The sequence below is a fragment of the Trachinotus anak genome, unplaced genomic scaffold, assembly GCF_046630095.1.
Source record: "Trachinotus anak isolate AG129_WGS33_773 ecotype Australia unplaced genomic scaffold, CSIRO_AGI_Tana_v1 ptg000032l, whole genome shotgun sequence".
NCBI lineage: Eukaryota > Metazoa > Chordata > Actinopteri > Carangiformes > Carangidae > Trachinotus > Trachinotus anak.
The window spans coordinates 2,241,166-2,260,011 of NW_027273883.1; the positions used below are offsets into that span (position 1 = coordinate 2,241,166).

The 18,846-nt window shown below is 41.3% G+C and overlaps 1 protein-coding gene across 2 annotated transcripts in view; it reads right to left on the bottom strand.

Moving 5' to 3' along the window:
* The window catches only part of LOC139612751 (CREB-regulated transcription coactivator 2), a 41,342-nt gene extending 22,904 nt beyond the window's left edge, over nt 1–18,438 (bottom strand). The window contains exons 1-4 of one of the 2 annotated variants that reach the window (XM_071468687.1): nt 18,217–18,438; nt 7,775–7,876; nt 5,712–5,828; nt 2,903–2,964 (exon numbers count right to left, since the gene is read on the bottom strand). In XM_071468687.1, the coding sequence (XP_071324788.1) occupies nt 2,903–2,964; nt 5,712–5,828; nt 7,775–7,876; nt 18,217–18,390 (455 nt within the window). In that variant the 5' untranslated portion in view covers nt 18,391–18,438. The remainder of the gene's footprint in view (nt 1–2,902; nt 2,965–5,711; nt 5,829–7,774; nt 7,877–18,216) is intronic. The other variant, XM_071468685.1, reaches the window with a different exon arrangement.
* Between the last annotated feature and the right edge of the window lie 408 nt (nt 18,439–18,846).

The following is an 18,846-nucleotide window of genomic DNA, read 5'->3' on the forward strand; positions in this document are numbered from 1 at the left end:
CTCTGATTCTGGTCTCAACAGACTCCTCATCTGAGTCTGGGTCTGACTGAGGCTCCAACATGAGGCTGAGTCTCTCTAATGTTTCCTCCTCTAACCATCTTCATCCTCTCTGCTCTTTCACCTGGACACCTGGTGTGGGCGGGGCATAATGCGAATAATCTAATGTAAAAACCAAATAAATTAACGTTAACAAAATTAAAACAAAAAACTAACTGAAGTCTGATTACTTGCAGCGATCACACTATAAGAAGCTGAGACTGAAGAAAGTGGGTCTGGTCCATGAACTTTTTCAGTTGGTCTCACTTTAACTGAAGGACAAAAGCCTCATTGTGTTGTGTGCAGCTAAAAACAGCTTCTCTCATTTTTAGCCTTTTAAACACAAGTGTGCTATTGCTCTGATTGTTATCATTTGGCCTCTTAACATATCTGTAAAGACTGTTTCAGACGCTTCAAGAACTTAAAGTAGTTCCACTGTAAATGATTCATGTATCCAGACCTTTGTTTGGCTCTTCATCGTTTTCTGTTTTATAGCTGCAGATTTTCACATTTTAGTAAGAATTCTTCCTGTTTTCTGATCTACTGCTTTAATTTGCTGTTGATGCAAACTCAGTGGCTCCTCCATATTTCCCAGCTGTCTTGCTTAATGATGGGAAGTCATGGGACTTGAGACTTGAGACATGTGCAAACACATTGGCTTTGTTATTTTCAAGACATTTCTTTTTGGCATTTATAATTGAGAAAAGTATGGAATAACTAGATCCGTTCTGCTGAGCTGCAGACACAACAGCTGGACTCGTATTTGTTGACCAAACCTCCAACCTGGCAGGACGAGCAGTCACTGAACCTCTGTTACATCAACACGCTCCCTTTGACTTTTTGTCTCCAAACTCTGATTCTCTGGAAATCAGGCCGATTCAGGGCTTAAATGAACCTGAGACAAAAATGTGACAGAACGTTTTCCACACAGACCAACAAAGACAAAGTGCAGGTGGGATATCTCTCTAGCTTTCCAGGAACTTTGACCGTTTTACCAGAAAACTTGATGTTTAGAAAAACTCCAGCTGGTGGTTGGCGTCCTGACAAAGTCACAGCCGGGGCAGTCGCACCTGAATAACCTCTACTCTGCAGATTTTAGGAAATGGCTTGAGGTAATTTGCCAGCCTATTGTGTGCATGTGTGTGAGTGTGGTTTGTGTGTGTTGTGGTGTGGTAATGTGCAGTGTAGACCGAGGCCAGTCTCTCTCTGAAGGGCAGTTGCTGTGCTGTTAGAAGAAAACCAGAAAGAACGCAGGCGAGCAGGCGAAAATGAAACGACTGAACGTTGCAGAAAACAGAAGAAAAAGCCAAAAAAGAAAAAAGAGATTCCCAGAAGGACAAAGGGCAAAAAAAGAAGAGGGGAAAAAAAGAACCAAGGGCTCTCCAAAACCAACTCAGGTTTGAAGAGACGCCAGCTTAAGATAGCTCCTGTTAGTGGTGTAGAGGTTAGTGTAACTGCTGGAGAGGCACATGAACCGGAGCAGCAGCCTCAGTAGGATCCATAACAACCTTTGTGAAGCCTCAGTGTCTCCTCATGATCCTGATCAGGGGTCTCCTTGTGCAAATTCAGTCAGAGGCCAGAGAGAAAGCAGGTGGGGATTCAATGTCTTGCTGAAGGACACTTCAGCAGGAGGGAGTGAGCGAGACCTCAGCTGAAGGACAGTCTGTCTAGTAACTGCCCCTTAAGTCCATGCTTTGGTTTTTCTCTCATCACGGCTACATTTTGCTGCTCAAAGCGCCGAGTTAAATAAAGATGGCATCACAAAAACACACTGTTGCTGCAGGTTAAGACCCTATACTACTGATAAATGAAAGAAAATCACATTTATAAATGTCATTTGCTAATATAATAAAGTTTAACAATGCCATTGTTTCCTTTTTCAGCTCAGATTTTGTTCTGTCACTGTTCCAGCCTCATATAACAGCAGCTTGTTCTTCCCTTTTATCAGCAACCTGAGGCTCTGTTATCAAACAGGGATCTGAGGACATGTGTATGAGACTGTTACTGTGTTTCTGTTTGAAGTAGAGACTGACTTTTTAATACTGAAGACAAATTAGGGACTAAACAGTTTTATAGTTTATATAAAACTCTCTGATCAGGTAAATCCTTATTTAAATCACAATTTTACCCATTTGAGGTGATTTTAGTTTGAGCTAAGCTCTGGTGAGCTCACAGTGGACAACTTGCTAAGAAAACTATTAAATATAGAAATAGTGGACAATAAGCTATAAACAGCCTTCTCTTGAGGTCGTCCAGATCTTATTCTAGAGCATTTACTTCGATTCAGTTCCATTTGAACACTTCCTCTATGGTTGGTTGCATTTACACAAACAAATATTTCTATATTCCCTGAAGTGAGGAATCAAAACTAATACCACTTTGGTGTCGGCACAGGATCTCATGTTTCTTACTGGTAGTACTTGTATGGAACCATCAGATTATTGTTATGATGCTGAACTGTAGAATATGTATAACTGTGTTTATGGAAGCAGCCAGGACCCAGATTGTATCTGCTCTAGATTCATATAACAGCACATGGAGGCAACAATAAGACTATGATCTGTGGATAATTTAAAAGATGATACATTTTTAATCTGACTTGGAGATGAACCATTGAAGTTTCTGTCATCATTTTTGTCTTTCTTTCTCTCATCCAGCTGTGATTTACTCATGAGCTCATGTCGTTTGTTTTTGAAACCGTCTCAGGTGTGACAGAGGCTTCAGAAAGGCTCAGGAGCAGTGGGAGCAGAGGAGGCTCCAGCCAGATGCTTTGAGAATAACAAACAAGCGTCCCCGCAGAGCCTCGTCTCCAGGGAGACAGACAGGTGGGGGATAGAGGTGGTTAGAGGAGGTTGACAGACATTACCTTCTCCAGCTGGGGTCGGTGGGCGGGGACAGGTAGGCAGAGTTATACGGTGAGCTGTCCACCTGAAGAGACGACTGGTTAAGGAAAAACATGACACATGATCCTTTTTATAACCTTTTTCTTTTTGTTTCAAACTTGTCCTTTAACAAGTTCTGTTGAAAAATTAGGGATAGTTACGGCAGCCCTGAAAGGCAAAGTTGTGTTTTTTTTTTTGTTGATTTGAAAAATCAGAGGTAAAACACGAATGCTTTTAGTCTAATTACATTTTTTGTTTTTTCAGTTTTCAGCACCAACTGTTTCCAGTTCCACATTTTCACACTTTCTCCTGCAGCTCCCCTGAACACTTGGTGGTTAAGGCACGTGTTCAGGGGGAGGTGAGAAAATTTTATGCTTCTCCTGCCTTTAAATGTTGACTCGCAGTGTTTTTATGTGAATCAAGACTAGAGTTATATTTCATTTGGCCTAAGAGCCTCTGAGATCCTTTCTTCACATCCTTTAACCCGGGATTTCTCTTCACCTGGATTTCCTCAGAACCATGGGACCAGGGTATTTTGGATGGACATCATGAAACAGCTGAACAGACCTCATCACTTTAATGATCTGTTTGGAAGGTGAGTGCAGTGAAGTCAGTGGCTGTGGGACAAACAGCAGTGTTGCTAATATTGGCAATGATTTTCAAATTCACACTGAAATCAGGTGAGTCAGGATTAATCAGCCAAAGGGCCCCTTTAACCCCTCGATCCCACCCACTGTTGTGTGACATGTACTATCACTGACCCCAGCTTTGTTGTGTAGTAATTCAATGAAACACATCAATTAAAGATTATTATATCAGCAAAGAAGTGGAAATCTGAATGTATTAAAAGATGATTTACAGAGGGGTCCAAAATCTGATAATAAACCTGCTCTTTTCTCCACAAACCTGAATGTATTCAGGACATGTTGGTTTGTCCAACAGTCATTCTTCACTGTTCTATTTAGAACACGTCCACAATAATACTTTTTGATTTTAAAACAAAAACGTCCAGACAAATGTTTTAGCTCAACCAGGAGGCGTTGTCGTTTCCAAAAGTCTCGGTTCCTGCTCGTCCAGACTAAAACTCCGGCGCAGTTTGGACACCAGGAGTAAACGCAGCATAAGGATCGGTTGTTATTGTGTTTGTTGTCCTTGTTGTGATGTGTGATGTGTTTGTGTCACCGCCTGAGCAGAGCATAAATTTAGTTCCAGGAAGCTGCCGGAGAACAGTGGAAACAAGAGAAGAACCCATGACTCTGGATGTATGTTATCTTTTGTTCCTTCACTCCTATTTATGTTTAAACAGAGAAATAAATCCACTCTCCAAACAATCATTCAGAAACAAGACTTTTATCGTTTTATTAACTGTTGCTTAAGTCGTTTTTTCTCTAAAACTACAATTAAAAGGTTAATCTGTAATGTTTATCTTTTATCTTTTTACAGCTAGATTTTCCACAGCTACTGTCCTTTGGGACTAATCTGTAAAACTGCACGACTTAAACAAAAAGAAATCCCATTATCACCCACTAAACTGTTAGACTACTTCCAGTTTCAATTATACTGATGCTGCCCTGTGTGTCGTGCTTAAGAGCATAAATCAGAATCAAGCTGAGTCCAGATCGATGAGAAGCCTGCAGAGGATTTCTGGAAAAACAGCACGTTGTGTTGTTGCTGTGATCTCAGAACAGATAAGTGTCCTGCTGACAAAATGTCATAAAGCAAACTTCAAACACGATAAAATAATATCTGTGTGTGAGGTTTCACAGCGGTGCATTTTTAAATGGTTTGGGTGGGACTGACGGGGGGCAAACAGGAGGAAAGGATCAGTGTAGTGATGTTCTGTATTTTTCTTCTTCTCTACAAATCTCATGTGCAGATTTAAATCAGCCATGAATGTCTGCTCCTAACAGGTGCTGATATATCTTCTTCCTCGGACCCACAGAGCTCCACTGCTTCCAGAAACTATTAAAAACAAACAGTGAGTCTCACACTCACTAATGTGGCCAAATGTGGATTCATCTGCCGCTGAAAATAGTCCCCAGTGAATGCACTATATCCTCCTTTTGTTTGACAGAATCTACAGTGAGCAGCTGTTTTACAAAAACTACCGTATTTTCCGGACTATAAGGCGCACTTAAAAGCCTTTAATTTTCTCAAAAAACGACAGTGCGCCTTATAATCCGGAGCGCCTTATATATGGATTAATTCTGGTTGTGCGTACTGACCTCGAAGCGATTTTGTGTGGTACACGTCGCTCACGGCGCTCTGTCAAAATGTTTTAGTACGACTTTGGTAAACTACAAAGCCGCACCGCTTGCAGCATTACGGCTATCGTAGTCAGGAGCGTCACGGAGTAATACATACTGTGCTTCACCATAATATTACGGTGTGTGTGTATAAGGACCTATAAGGAGTTATTGTGAATACGCTAACGTTTGATTTAGCAGTATCAGACTGTGTTTTTTTTACGTGTTACAACCGAACAAGGTTGGGAGTTATTGTGAATACGCTCATTAATGTTTGAACAATGTTGACAGTTATTGTGAACGCGTTTAATAAAGTTTGACTTATCTGACAGTTTTGTTTCGCTTAATGCGCCTTATAGTCCGGTGCGCTTTATATATGAAAAAAGTTCGAAAATAGACCATTCATTGACAGTGCGCCTTATAATCCAGTGCGCCCTATAGTGCGGAAAATACGGTATGTATTTGAGGTGTTTCAACAGGAACCAATGGGCACTGAACCGAGAGCCACAGACAGAGGAGGGAAGTCTGAAAATTAACTAAAGGATACTTGTCGGTTGCGGTACGGTCGGACTGGTGAGACGAACCGTCGGTCCCTCTGGACCCTCTCCACCAGGCCGTGATGCCGGGTCGACCGGTTGGACTCCAGAGTGGAGGGGAAGGAGCCCTGAGGAGACAGAGGGAGGAAAACACATTTATTTAAAGATCGTTTTAAGGCTCAGTTTCTGAATACAGGCTGTGTGCATTTCCCTCTGGACTGAGGCTTTGATACTTTCACAGTATTAATATAGAACCTAGACCTGCTTTATAATCACAAACACATGGACGTCTACCTTTAGACTGGATGGAGCTTTAACATTCTTTAAGCAAAAAAAAAAAAAAGGCAAACAGGAAACAGCAACATGTAGAAAGTGTAACACAGATGTTATTTTCTCATCAGAGCTGCTACTCTCTAAGAATTCAGTTTGGAGGACATAGTTTCCGTGTAAGTCTGCCATAAAACCAATTACTGCGGTTGGCTTTGATTTGAATTCTAAAATAATAAGCTGGTTTGTTTCAGATAAAGGGACATTTGAGAGCCATTCATTTTCAAGGTTGTTCAGAAAAGAAAAACTGGACTGCTGCTCATTTGATTTGTAGCATTTATAGGATTCATTTGAAGGTGAAATACAGCAGTGCTACAGCCTGATTATTTTTCCAGGAGAGGATTGTTTTGGCAATTTTGTCGTCTTCCAGGCCTTTTTGATGAAAGTTGTATTAAATAGTTTTATATTCTATACTCAGTGTTAGTGATATCTGCATCAGATTTGGCTGAGATTTGGTTGGAGAGACAGTCTGTGATCCCCACACAGGATCTGTTTTTTTTTTCTTTAGTCAAAACTAAAATGTTGCATTAATGTGCTGGTGAAAAGCCAACATCCAGAGCCTTCTTCCAGGTCTGCTCCTTTAACAGTGTCGCTTTCACAGACTTCTTTCTTTCAAAATCAAAAACCTGGAAGAAATGCGATTACACTGAGTGGCGATGTCAACCTCCCAAATTCCTCTGCTCAGTGGAGCAGAGCAGCCAAAAACATCCTGCTACCAAATTAATTTCATCTTGGTCTGACCTCAGAGACAGAGGAAGAGGAAGAGGAGGAGGAGTGCAGATGAATGGAGGCAGAGAGTCGGCTGTGATATCCGTGGAGAGGAGGAAGAGAGAGAGACAATGATATTGATGAAAAACTTCCATTACAGAACGAGTGATGCTCTGCAGAGCTGATGGGAAGTTCTGATGACTCAGAGCTGATGAGCTGAAGGCTGCAGACTGCAGTGACACAGCAGACTGTGACCTCAAAACACCTCAAGTTCAACGCCAACACACAACTTCCTGATAATAATAACTACTTTTTCTTGCTTTTCTTCTTCTTCACTTTAGTGGATGTGGTAGCTGTTTTAGCAGCCGCAGCAATAGTGGTAGTGTTGGTGGTAAGTGCAATGGTTGTAGGTGTAGCTGTTGTGGTAGCAGCAACAACAGAAACCAAATCACTCAAAGTAGAAGTAGGTCCCAGTAAAAGAAGCGAGAGGCAGCAGAGTTGTTCCAATACTGATTCTAGTATCGGAAATGCCTCCGACGCTGCCCAAAATACGGCACTGGGTGTCAGCAAGAATGTGAGTCTATCCACTACGATCCAGTACCATGTAACCTATTAACAAACTTTATAGTTTCACACTCAAACAAAATGGCAGTTTTCCTGGAAATAATTCTTCTTGGCCGCTCTAAAACTGCACAGGAAGTTGCGCTCTGCAGCCATTGGCAACTACTGATTTAGAGCAGTGAAGAAGAAATGACCTCTGGTGTACAGCGTAGCATTAGCGGATAGCAAAACATCAGCAATTTGCAAGGGGGTTGCACTAGAGCAGAACTTGTTTTTTTTATTTCTTTATAATCGACAGTAAAATAAGATAATAAAAGCAGCAGTAGTTAAAGAGATGGAAGCAGTAGTAGCAGTAGAAATGTTCGTGGTAGTGAAAGATGTAGTACCGATAGAGAAAAAACAGACACAAGTAAAAACCAAAGAAGCACAGGAGGTGCAGGTATTGAGTTAATCTGAAGTGGAGCCTGGTGGTTGTCACCTGGAAATCCTGAGGGGTCCTTCCGATCTGGTTGACGTTTGGTAACGAGCCGCCATAGTACGGACCCTGACTCCTGGCCAGACGGAGCTTCTGAGCTTGAAGCTGACACAACAGAGACAAACGAGAGGAAAAAAAACACACATTAACAGTTAGAACGAAGTTGTGACATTCGTTTAACGCTGTGTGATTTATTTTCTTGTTTTATTATATTTATCCTTGTTTCATCATTTTATTGTAAATGCTATGATTCTTGTTGTCTGTGCTAAGTACTTTGTGTCGCATTTCATGAATTAATTTTGCTCTTTATATAAACTCAATTATCATTATTATGTTACAATATTTTTGATTAAATCAGATTTATGTTCTTTCGATGTTAATTTTCATTTCCTTCAGCCCTGCAGATGCATGAACTATACTTATCTATCTAGATTACGTATCTATGTGTTTGTGACTGTTTTGTATTTTAATATGCTCTATATGAGAGTTACACATACACCGTGGTAGAACTAAACGTCTCAGACACCAGAAGCTGTTTAGATTTCGTCCACTGAAAGGCGACCTGTCCTAACCTCCTATTCACCAGACAGCCATGTGTAGCCGCACATAAATGATTCTCCTGCAATCCTTCACTTTTTCTGCGGTTGCTGAAGTGTCTGTCATCAGAGCGGCTGACAGTGACGTCAGCAGCAGCATCACCTCAGACGTTACCAACACTATAACGCAGATCAACCAGCGCTCCAGGCCAACAATTCATCATACACATCACAGGACATTCAATCATACACAGACTGCATAACTAACAATGAATAGGACAGTGACCAGCACCGAGGACGCCAAGGGTCAGAGGTCACACTGTCGTGAGAATAATCAGCAGCTATTCAAGAAAAACCACAAAAAAAAAAAAACTTTCACCAATGTACAGACCAATCAGCTCTGCGGAGAGAATCCAAAACAAAACCAAATTCTCCACCATGATGGAGTCTGGGTCATGCTGATCACCACACCTGAAGAGACGTCACTGATGCATCTGCTGATTTTAGGACAATGCAGTGGGGTTAAATCTATTCATGAACTGTACAAATATTCTCATCAGTCTGCTGTGGTAATCCACTGGTAGTTTCCTAAATCTGTGTTATGCTTTTACTGCTAAAATATGATACAATCCATCTTAGGTTCTGTGTGTTGGTTCCTCTGATATTAGATACAGAAGGTTCCTGCAGGCGCTTGCTGTGCGACAAGGCGTCTCACAAAATCATATGACAGGTGGAAAAAAAGTCCTCAGAGACCACAGAGCTGTAGAAATGGTCAAAACAAGTTTCACTGCTGACCTCTGACCTTTGACTTCTCCTCACAACATATGAAGCAAATGCTGTATGGACTCTGTGTCTTGAATAATAAAACTGTCTGACATTCGTTTAACGCCATGTGATTTATTAATAAGGTCCATCCAGTCTAAAGGTAGATGTCCATGTGTTTGTGATTATAAAGCAGGTCTAGGTTCTATATTAATACTGTGAAAGTATCAAAGCCTCAGTCCACAGAGAAATGCACACAGCCTGTATTCAGAAACTGAGCCTTAAAACCAGCCGTCAGGACTTCTGCAACTTCGTGATGTCACAACAAAGTAGTCATTGCTCTCAGCCATGCCCCAAGTCCCGCCCACCTGGACCCACCATCCAAGCTTGCAGGATTTGGTTTCTCTGAGTGTTTACCTGAAATCTGCTATATTTTTATTGGATCACTCAGAAAACAGTCAGCCAATCAGAAGAGAGGCAAAGATCCTCTCTTCTGATTGGCTGACTTGCTTGTTGTTACTAGAGCTCAAGAGAGAAGCCTGAGAGAGGAGATGTAAAACTACACTGAGATGGTTTTTGGTTCTTAAAACCACAAATATATCTTCTTATGCATATCACCACTTCAGATAAAACAATGGAAAATTGTCAAATATGGACCTTTAAAACTGCTGTGAACCAGATTCTCCATCTAACTATAAATGGACTGAAAACATAAAACTGTTGAAGTGTGCAAACCTACAAATATGGGTATACATTAACAACATGTGGACTCTCTCACTCAAACACACACAAACACACACACGCTCTGGCCCAGTTTCTTAGAGAGTGTGATGAACTGTTTACTCTCCTGTCCTTCTTCTCTATCTGTCCATGTCCTTGGCTCTTTGGCAAGTATTACTGAACTAAAAAACTCAGATCAACAGCTTCGTTTTGCAGCTGTTTCAGTGTTAATGTTAATGCAGCAGCCATCATAAAAGCCCCAGTGTCTGAGTCCTGCTGCTGCCAGTGAACTAATCATTGTCCAGAGAGGAGAATCATTCCCAAAGTAAACAGACGGTCGAGTTTAGCTTTAATCATCCTCCTCGAGAGAGAAATAGGTTTTTGGCTGCAGAGCTGCTCTCGGACAGTAAACAGGACTCAGAGAAAAAGCCGACTCAGTTTTGATGACAGGAGAGACTGAAAAATCACAGGAGCTGAGTCATTTACTGAAGAACTCCACTGTTTACGCTACAGACTGGAAACTCAATTGTCTGAACATGTTCTGTCACCAACTCACTCAGGCTGCCAGAGAATATCATTTCTGAGGTAGTTCATCAGGTCACAACTGATCAGGTTTAATGCAGGAGGCCTATTCTCTCTCTAATAACATAAATTATTTAATTTAATATATTTAGGACTGGGTATCATTCAAAAAAAAGTTGACTTTGATACCACAAGATTTTTTTCAATTCCAATTTTGTCAAATCCATTTAAACAAAAAGAAAATTACAAGCTTGGTCTCTACACAACCTCAAACATGTTTGTGTGAATAAACAGCCAATCAACAGCGTTATTAGATCTTGGTCAAAGTATGCTGCACGCTAATTGGCTCGCTGACAATGATGGCATTTACTCATTGAAACTTTTGGTTCTTAAAACCATAAATAAATCTTCTTATGGAGATCAACACTTCAGATAAAACACTGAAGAAGAGTAAAATATGGAAGGGAATCATCTCATCTGCAGAGATGAGACGATGAAGAAACACCGAGCTTTTTCTTTAAGCACATCTTCCATAAAAAACAAAAAACAAACTCACGGTGACTCATACAAACCCAGCTACTTTCAGGCTGTTTACGCCAAACGCAGACAGTAACCACTGTTTGCATACAGCAACACAACACTTTCAAAGTGACAAACACCAAATGACTGATTATTCAGCCACAGTGAGAGCACAGTTCAGTCTCTGGAGAACATGACTTGACAAAAAGTCTCTGCACCTCATTCAAGAGCAGATTAATAAAGTGACTGCAGTGATGACAGGAGAGTCCAGGTTTTACAAAACACAGCTTCATTAAACAGGATGTGTTTTCAATAAAGCTCCATTATAAAATTTCACAACAACATTTTATAAACCGTCTGTAACAATAATCAAAATTTGGACAAGCCTCAACTGTTACACACTTCAGACTTAAGACAGAACAACAGTGTGTCAGGACCAACACACCCCAGCTCCACATGGAAGCAGCATCTTGATCTTATTCTTTCCCAGGTTGGACTCGTCCTGGCTAAGCTCAGAGGTCTGAAGCAACAGCACTGCAGACAGTTTGGTGTCGTGTGGTAGAAAATGTTGAACCTGGTTCAACTATTGCTGCAATGCACTGTGACATCACCGGGCAGGGCGATCACGCAGAGACGCAAGCACAGATTCCTGCTGGATTACTTTGTAACATGGACGCTGACGGAAGGTTAAACTGTTGCCACGGTGATGACTTTCCAGTTGTAAAATCCTGTCTGAGTATAAACCACTGTGCTGAGTTTTGGCATCTAATACGTTTTTCACACATAAATCTGTTCCCCCACCCGTACATGAAACAACACACCTCCACTAAAGACACCCCCTGCACTGTTCGAAGCAGGGCCGCAACTGACTCAACTAATGCAGGGGGTCTAATACTTGGGGGGGGGCAGGCCCACTGAGGGGGCATAATGCCAATACAGGGGGGGCAGGTCAGAAGAAGTTTGGGAACCACTAATCTGGTGTGGAGGTGGTCGTACTGGTCAGTTTCCAGTTTGACATCAGGGAGGTCACGATGTCAGAAGTCAGGCTGCTGCACACACACATACATACACACACCTTCACGTAGTCAGACTAACTAAAACTGACTAACATGGTGACAGTGAAAATATTCATTTAAAAGTGTTTAATTCTGACAGAATGAACAGTGACGACTGTAGCTGCTAATGTTGTGAGCTCCCAGCTAACACTGTGGGCTGTCGCTAAACAAGCTAAAGTTAGCCCAAACAAGCTAACGCTGTGTGTGGAGTGTTGCTGCGACAGACGTCAGCTGTCACAGTTGACCAACAACAACAGTGACATTTCAGCACTGCCTCAGCTCGGCCTTCTTCTTCTTCTCTTCATGTTTGCTGTCAGCCTTCGACACTTCTCTACTACCTACGACATCTACTGTACGGTACCTTCAGCACCTACAGCTCTGCAGAAAAACCAGTACCATCATGTTTTCACAAGTTTGGCATCGACTTTCTTACAAAGTATTAGTTCTGGTGACGTCTGTGTGACACTATTCAAAAGGTCGACCTTCTGTGGATCAGTAAAAGTTTTATAGATCACACAGACAGGACAGAACTGAACTGAGCAACATCCTAAATCCCAGTTAACCAAACCAATGAAACCTCTGAAAGTCCCTGTTCCTCCCTCAGGCTCCAGCAGTCAGTGTTCTGCCTGTAGCTGCGAATCACAGTCCTGTGAGAGAAGATTTCTTAAAATAGACAAAATTAGAGTTTGTTTACTGTCTCACATAAAGCAGCATCGTTAACTCATTTGAAAACTTAAAGTAGTAAATGAAGTGCAATAACTGCAATGATGAATAAAGTTATATCTTCAAGGTGTTGTTATCACTTTGTAGGTTTGAAAGAAAAAAGAAATTTTTCTAATGAATTATACTGGAACAATTGATTTAAATTACAACCTCCACCATAGATAATCTTAGGCTAAACATGACTGCACCGTTTCCATTTCACATTGAAAGCTTCATTTGAAGATCAGATACTGTAACCAGAGTGTTTCTGTCAGCGCAGGGTGTGGCACCGTTTTATCTCCATTTACATCATCACGCCTCTGAACATCTAAAACACCATCATCGACACACTCTTCTCATCTCTGGGTTCTTAAATGTCGTATCTGCAGCTCAGCCTGATCTTGGATTTCTGGGGCAAAGAGAGAAATCAATAACTGATAATAATCAAACCTAAAACCTAGTAACACTAAAATCATCAATCTTAAATCAGACCTGGCTTTATTCATTAGTCGCAGCCCTAACTCAATTAGTCATTGAAGTTATTCTTCCAGCTGAAATGCAGCTTCTCAAATGAGAGCGTTTCCTGCCTCTGTCGCTGTAACCTGAGTCAGAGACGAAGTGAAACGTTGCACAGTCCAAGTGAGAGCTGCGGGAGAAAAGTTGCTTTACACCAGAACTTGTGGGGCAAAGTGGCCAAACTTTTGTTTTTAATCAGCTTTGACGGATGATTCTTTCCATGCAATTATTCTCTCCCAGTGACCACTGAGAGTGAAGTCCCCCCCCCCATTCATTTAGATTGGAGCCAAGATGGCCGCCATGGAGGGACCTGCCTATAAGCACTCTGATATAGAATAATCATTAGTTGCAACAGTTATTTAATAATAGATGTATTGATATTAGGTTGACCTATCCATCAGTCACCAGCGGATGTACTGGTACGGATCGACCTGACACAGCTGCTGCACAGATAACGCTTTATTTATTTCAAACAACCTTATGACAAACGTCCTGATGAAGTCAGTACATGTCCACACACATGATGGATGTGTGAAAGAAGTTTTCAGAAGCTGCTCTGTGTGACTCTGATTTCTGTTCTCTCCTGCAGAAAATACAAACTGTCTGATGTTTCACTCTGACAGAAGCTGCATATCAACGCTGAACAGCTTCGCCACAGAACTACTGCTGCCACCAACACACACACCCTGATACTATTAGCTGATTGGACCACCCACACACTCCTGCTGCTGCTGTGTGTTTGTGTGTGTGTGTGTGTGTGTAAGGGACGGGGGCAAGATAAATTCCCAGAAAAGACAGAGCTGAACAGGGTGGTACTGTCAGTACATGGACGAGGAGGAGGACGAGGAGGAGGATGTGTGTTTGTCATGAACTCCTCTCAGACACTGAATCTGACAGTGACTGACATGACATTGTTACTCAACCTATCCATTAAGGCTGCAACTAATCATTATTGATTAATGTGACAGTTATTTCCTCTATCTTATAAATGGTTATGTCTGTAAAACAACAGAAAATAGTTTCCCACAATGCAACGTGCCGTCTTCAAATGTGGTTCACAAGGACACAAAGACATTCAGTTCACTGTCAGCAGAGAAAATAATCAATTCTTCAACTCATTTTAGAAGCTGGAACGAGGAGCTGCTTGGCATTTTTGAACATTTCTTTTGGTTGATTAACAGACTAATCGTTGCAGTTCTAACATCCATTACTTTTGAGATACACTGAAGAATTATTTGGTCCATTAATGCAAAATCAGTGAAGAAAGAGGCGAGATGCATCGGGACTGGTCTCATTCGGAAAAAAACTAAAAGCCTCTGATCATCTGGAAAAGTGGCTGAAGTTAGTCTGATGATCACCAGCTGGACACGTTTCACTCTGCAGAGGCTGCTTCTGGTTTAAGTTACTCTGAGGTCAGACAGTGAACAGCTGGACTTGTATCAGTGATCCATGTTATTGGCTGCAGTGGCAAAATTTTTATTCAGCTTTATTTAAGTTTACAATCTTCAGTTTCCCTGAAACTTCTCAGTAAAGTGTGGATTCACCTTCATGGTCGTTCTGGAGGCTGCAGTTTGTGCTGCTGACAAACTGTATTGTGTTGTGATGTTAGCAGCAAAATTAGCATAGCTAAAAAAACTAAATAAACATAGTAGAAAATGTTTGTTTGAACTTTCCACAGCCCAGAAAGACTTATTGCTCATTTTTAACCAAACCTGAGCATGTTGACGGCAGGATTTCTGCAGCGCTGCTGGATCAGACCACGTCAGTTTTAGCTCAGTGTACCTAATAAACTGACCACTCAGTGAGCTGCATATTGATTTTACAACATGTCTCTATTGATGATGATTTCAGTCAAATCGCTCAGTCTGACAGAGACAGTGATGCCCCTGAGTGTGTGTGTGGTATCAGCTCTGCATCATTAACACACTGCTGCTTCACCTCTGCTGCTCTTCTCCAGTAACTTTACTCTGAATATCAGTGGATCTCTGGGTTTCTTCTGTGTCATTTTTTCTTCCTGTCATTGGAGACAAAGACTTATTTGTTCCAGAGGAGCAGCTGCGTGATTCATGACTAAAACAATAACTCACATCGTTTCCTTGCCACTCAGATCACAAGCATTTATGAGTGGGGCTGTGGGGTAAAACCTCAACACTCTGGAGAACTGACTGAGTGTTCAGTCAGATCCTCGCTCATGTTTACTGATTCTTTGATCTACTAAGTTAAGTGCCTGCCAGTTTGCCCCATGGGCAAAATTGCACTGCTTGGCCCTTATTAACCCCTGTTGTGTAACACTTACTACCTGGCTTCAGATTTACTATGTAGTAATTTGATTAAACATTTTAATTCAGGAAAATGCATCAAGTGAAATAATGAAGGTCTTAAACTGGATTTGATACAGATTGTATCATTGTCCATTTTAAGGCTCTTATCTTGTGCTTCAGTGTTGTCGATATATCTGGAGATTATTTTCTTTATAAATTTGTTTGTTTTGTCAATAATATGCCAGGTAACAGTGAAAGCTGCCCATTACAGTTCCCCACAGCATGCGGTTAAGTATTCACAAGGCTTTCTGTATAATAATCCTAAACCCAAAGACATTCAGTTTACTGTACGATACTGCAAAGACAAGCAGCAAGTCCTTCACCCAGCAAATGTTTGACATGTTGGCTTTGATAACAAAATTAATCAAACAATTAATCGCAGGTTAAACAGCTGCAGGTTAATTTTCTGTTGACTGTTACTGGATGAAATAACCAGCCAAGGATGTCTGGTTTGGTAAATCCAACAAGTCAAATACCTGACACATCAAACTACTTCACCACACTCATCACTGAAAAAGATCATATCAAAATCCAGTACTGGCAAAAAGCCGTCCTGCTAATTGATTTACAGCAGTGCACACAACGCTCTAAACCACAGCTGAACAATATGCAAAAAGTAAAAAAAATTATATTTTCATTATTTTGGCAGATATTGCAACTGTGATATGAGTTACACTTTTAATGGTGATTTTTGTCATTTCATTTTCACTGAAAAAAAATAAAAAATAAAAATAATGGTGGAATTTTTGTTGGGTCTTGTACTAACCACACCTGATCCTTTAAATGTAAAGAAAACGTAAAGTCATATATTTTAAACGTAAAGAATATGACTTGTCGGCCTGCGTGTCTCTGTAGCAGCACGGTTCTTCATTTATTGTCTTTTGTGACACATTTCACCTTCATCAAAAACTGAAGCTCTATCTTTTGCACGTGGCCATATTGCTTTAATTTTTGAGTCCTACACTAAATAGTAAAGTTGTGACTCAGTAATATTGATAAGTATCCTTGTAAAGAGGATTCTGTCTGTCTATGTGTCTGTTGCACATAAAACACACTTGCCTGAAGCCAAATCTGTGTTTGAGAAGCAGATAATTACAGTAGGCTGAAGTAAACACAGGCTGAGATTGGTCCAACAGTTCACCTGTCCATGAGCAGCGCTCCACTAGATGCACCACAGCATCACAACAGCTATCACATCTGAGAAAAGGTTGTGGATTCATTGTGCAGTTCTGCTCTAATGAATAACAACCACATCAGTGTACATTTAAACTGAAGCCTGACTATAAACCCAAAGATTCCTAATGCTGACCCATCATGCACCACTGCTGCGTAAAGTCACACAGAAAACACCTGCAAAACAACAACAACTTTACGGGATAGACTTCAGTCATAGTTAGACTCATTTTAAGCTCAAATTTAAAGCTATTTTAGGTTCATATGTTCACTTACTTCATCTTTAAAAAGTCAAAAACATTGATCAAATGTCAGTTTCAGTTTCATCTGCCCAGAAAGCCCAAACCAGTCTATTTATACTGTTATGAAAAAGAAACCCTTTGCGTTTGTGAAGCTTTAACTAGCAAATGTTATTTACATTTAACTTGATAGATGACAATAATAAATCCTCAACACTAATACACACACAGCCGAGCTTACAGTCGATGTTCCTACCTGCTCTACTTTAAAGGCTCAACATAGTAAACATGACACCTAACACCAAACCTGGGCTGGACTTCTGCTGCTTGTCCTAACTTCACCTTTTACCCAGACAGTCAAGCTTGAACATGCTCCCCTGGTGTCTACCTTTAAAATGTTAATCAAGTCTTGATTAAGGACGTCGTGCCATAAATAAATGATTAAAGTGAGTTAGATTCTGACTCCACAGGTGGATCCCTACAGACTCAAACCACAAATCCTGGTTTAGCCAGATAACAACTGCTAAATGCTCAGTGTTTACACTGCTAACTGACTGCCAAATGTAACCTGACTGATTTGAATTCACGACACTTAACACAGCTGTGCAAAAGCCGCGACAGTCACGTCCTAACTTGAATACATAAACCGTTACGCCAAATTCCATTGAAAAAAAATGATAATATACCGTAAGCATTCCCGGTAAGGCTGTACGGCGGGTAATTCACAACTTAAACTTCATTAAGTGCAACGTGTGAGTCTCTTATTCAAAACGGCAAAGCTCCAACTTAAAAAAATAACACATGCACCTTTCTATTAGCTTTAGTTATCATTTAGCTACAGCAAAAGAGGCGTTTACAGGTCTAAAAGTTAGCTCTGGTTGTCACGAAACGTGCCGCTATAAAGTGTCTCAAATGAATTCCGAATTTATCAGCAGAGCAGAATTATTAGGGAAATCTATGCCGTGATAGTTAAACATACGTGTGTCCATAAGAAACTAAAGCAGCAGATTTTCTGACGGAGTTCGGCGGGACCTCCTCCCCGCGGCCGAGCGAACGCATCGGGGCGAGCAGGGTGACAGCGACGTTCACGTAACATAGTAAACAAGCCAAGTTAGCCCCCGTAGCTAACGCTGGCTAACTACGCTAACGACGTATCGGAAATGGACATCAAGAGGCTACAACTTCTTCTGCTGACACCGAACATCTAACAAAAACCACACACTCTGTCGTCTTAAGTTGATATTCGCCATAAAGGCACCAAATCTAAGCAGAGCGCCATGTACAGGTAGCAGATAACGTTATCTTGGAGCCTGGCAAGCCCAGGCAAGGCCTCTCTTCCTCCGGGCAGCTCTCCTCCTCCTGCCTCCGTCTCAGACTTACCCTGGTCGAGGTGATGTCCATCATAACCTCCTGGAAGGCGGCTGTCTCCTCGGCCTGCCGCTGGGTATGCAGCGCTATCTTCTCGCTAAACTTTCGGGGGTTTGAAGCCCCGGACCCGGTGCCCGAGGTGGGTCCGGGTCCGGGTCCGCAGCCGCCTGTGCCCGTCGCAGACATCTTCACCGAGCGGACGGGACGACTTGACGTAGTGGAACGATTTTCACCAAAGAGGGGGCGACGAAGTGAAGAGCTCGCACTCCGCAGCTGCTTCTGGGGACCAGAAACTTCAGCCAATGGCACCGAAATGTCACAGTCCTTAAAACGCATAGGCCTCTTACAACAATCTCAGGAAACGTGTCCGCATCATATTCATCTTATTTGTCTTCAGTTTCACACAACCTGATTAGTTCCACGAGTTCGATGTGGTATGGCAAACAAACAAATAACAAACAAATACAAAAACATACAAGACACACAAAAGACAAAAACAGTTAAACAAAATAATGACAATGATGAAATGAAATAAACCAGAAAAATATATAAAATATATAATCATAAATAAATAACAAACTTGTCTTCTTTGTCATGTTCAAATGCTTGATGAAAAATAAACAATTATTAGGAAAATCATGA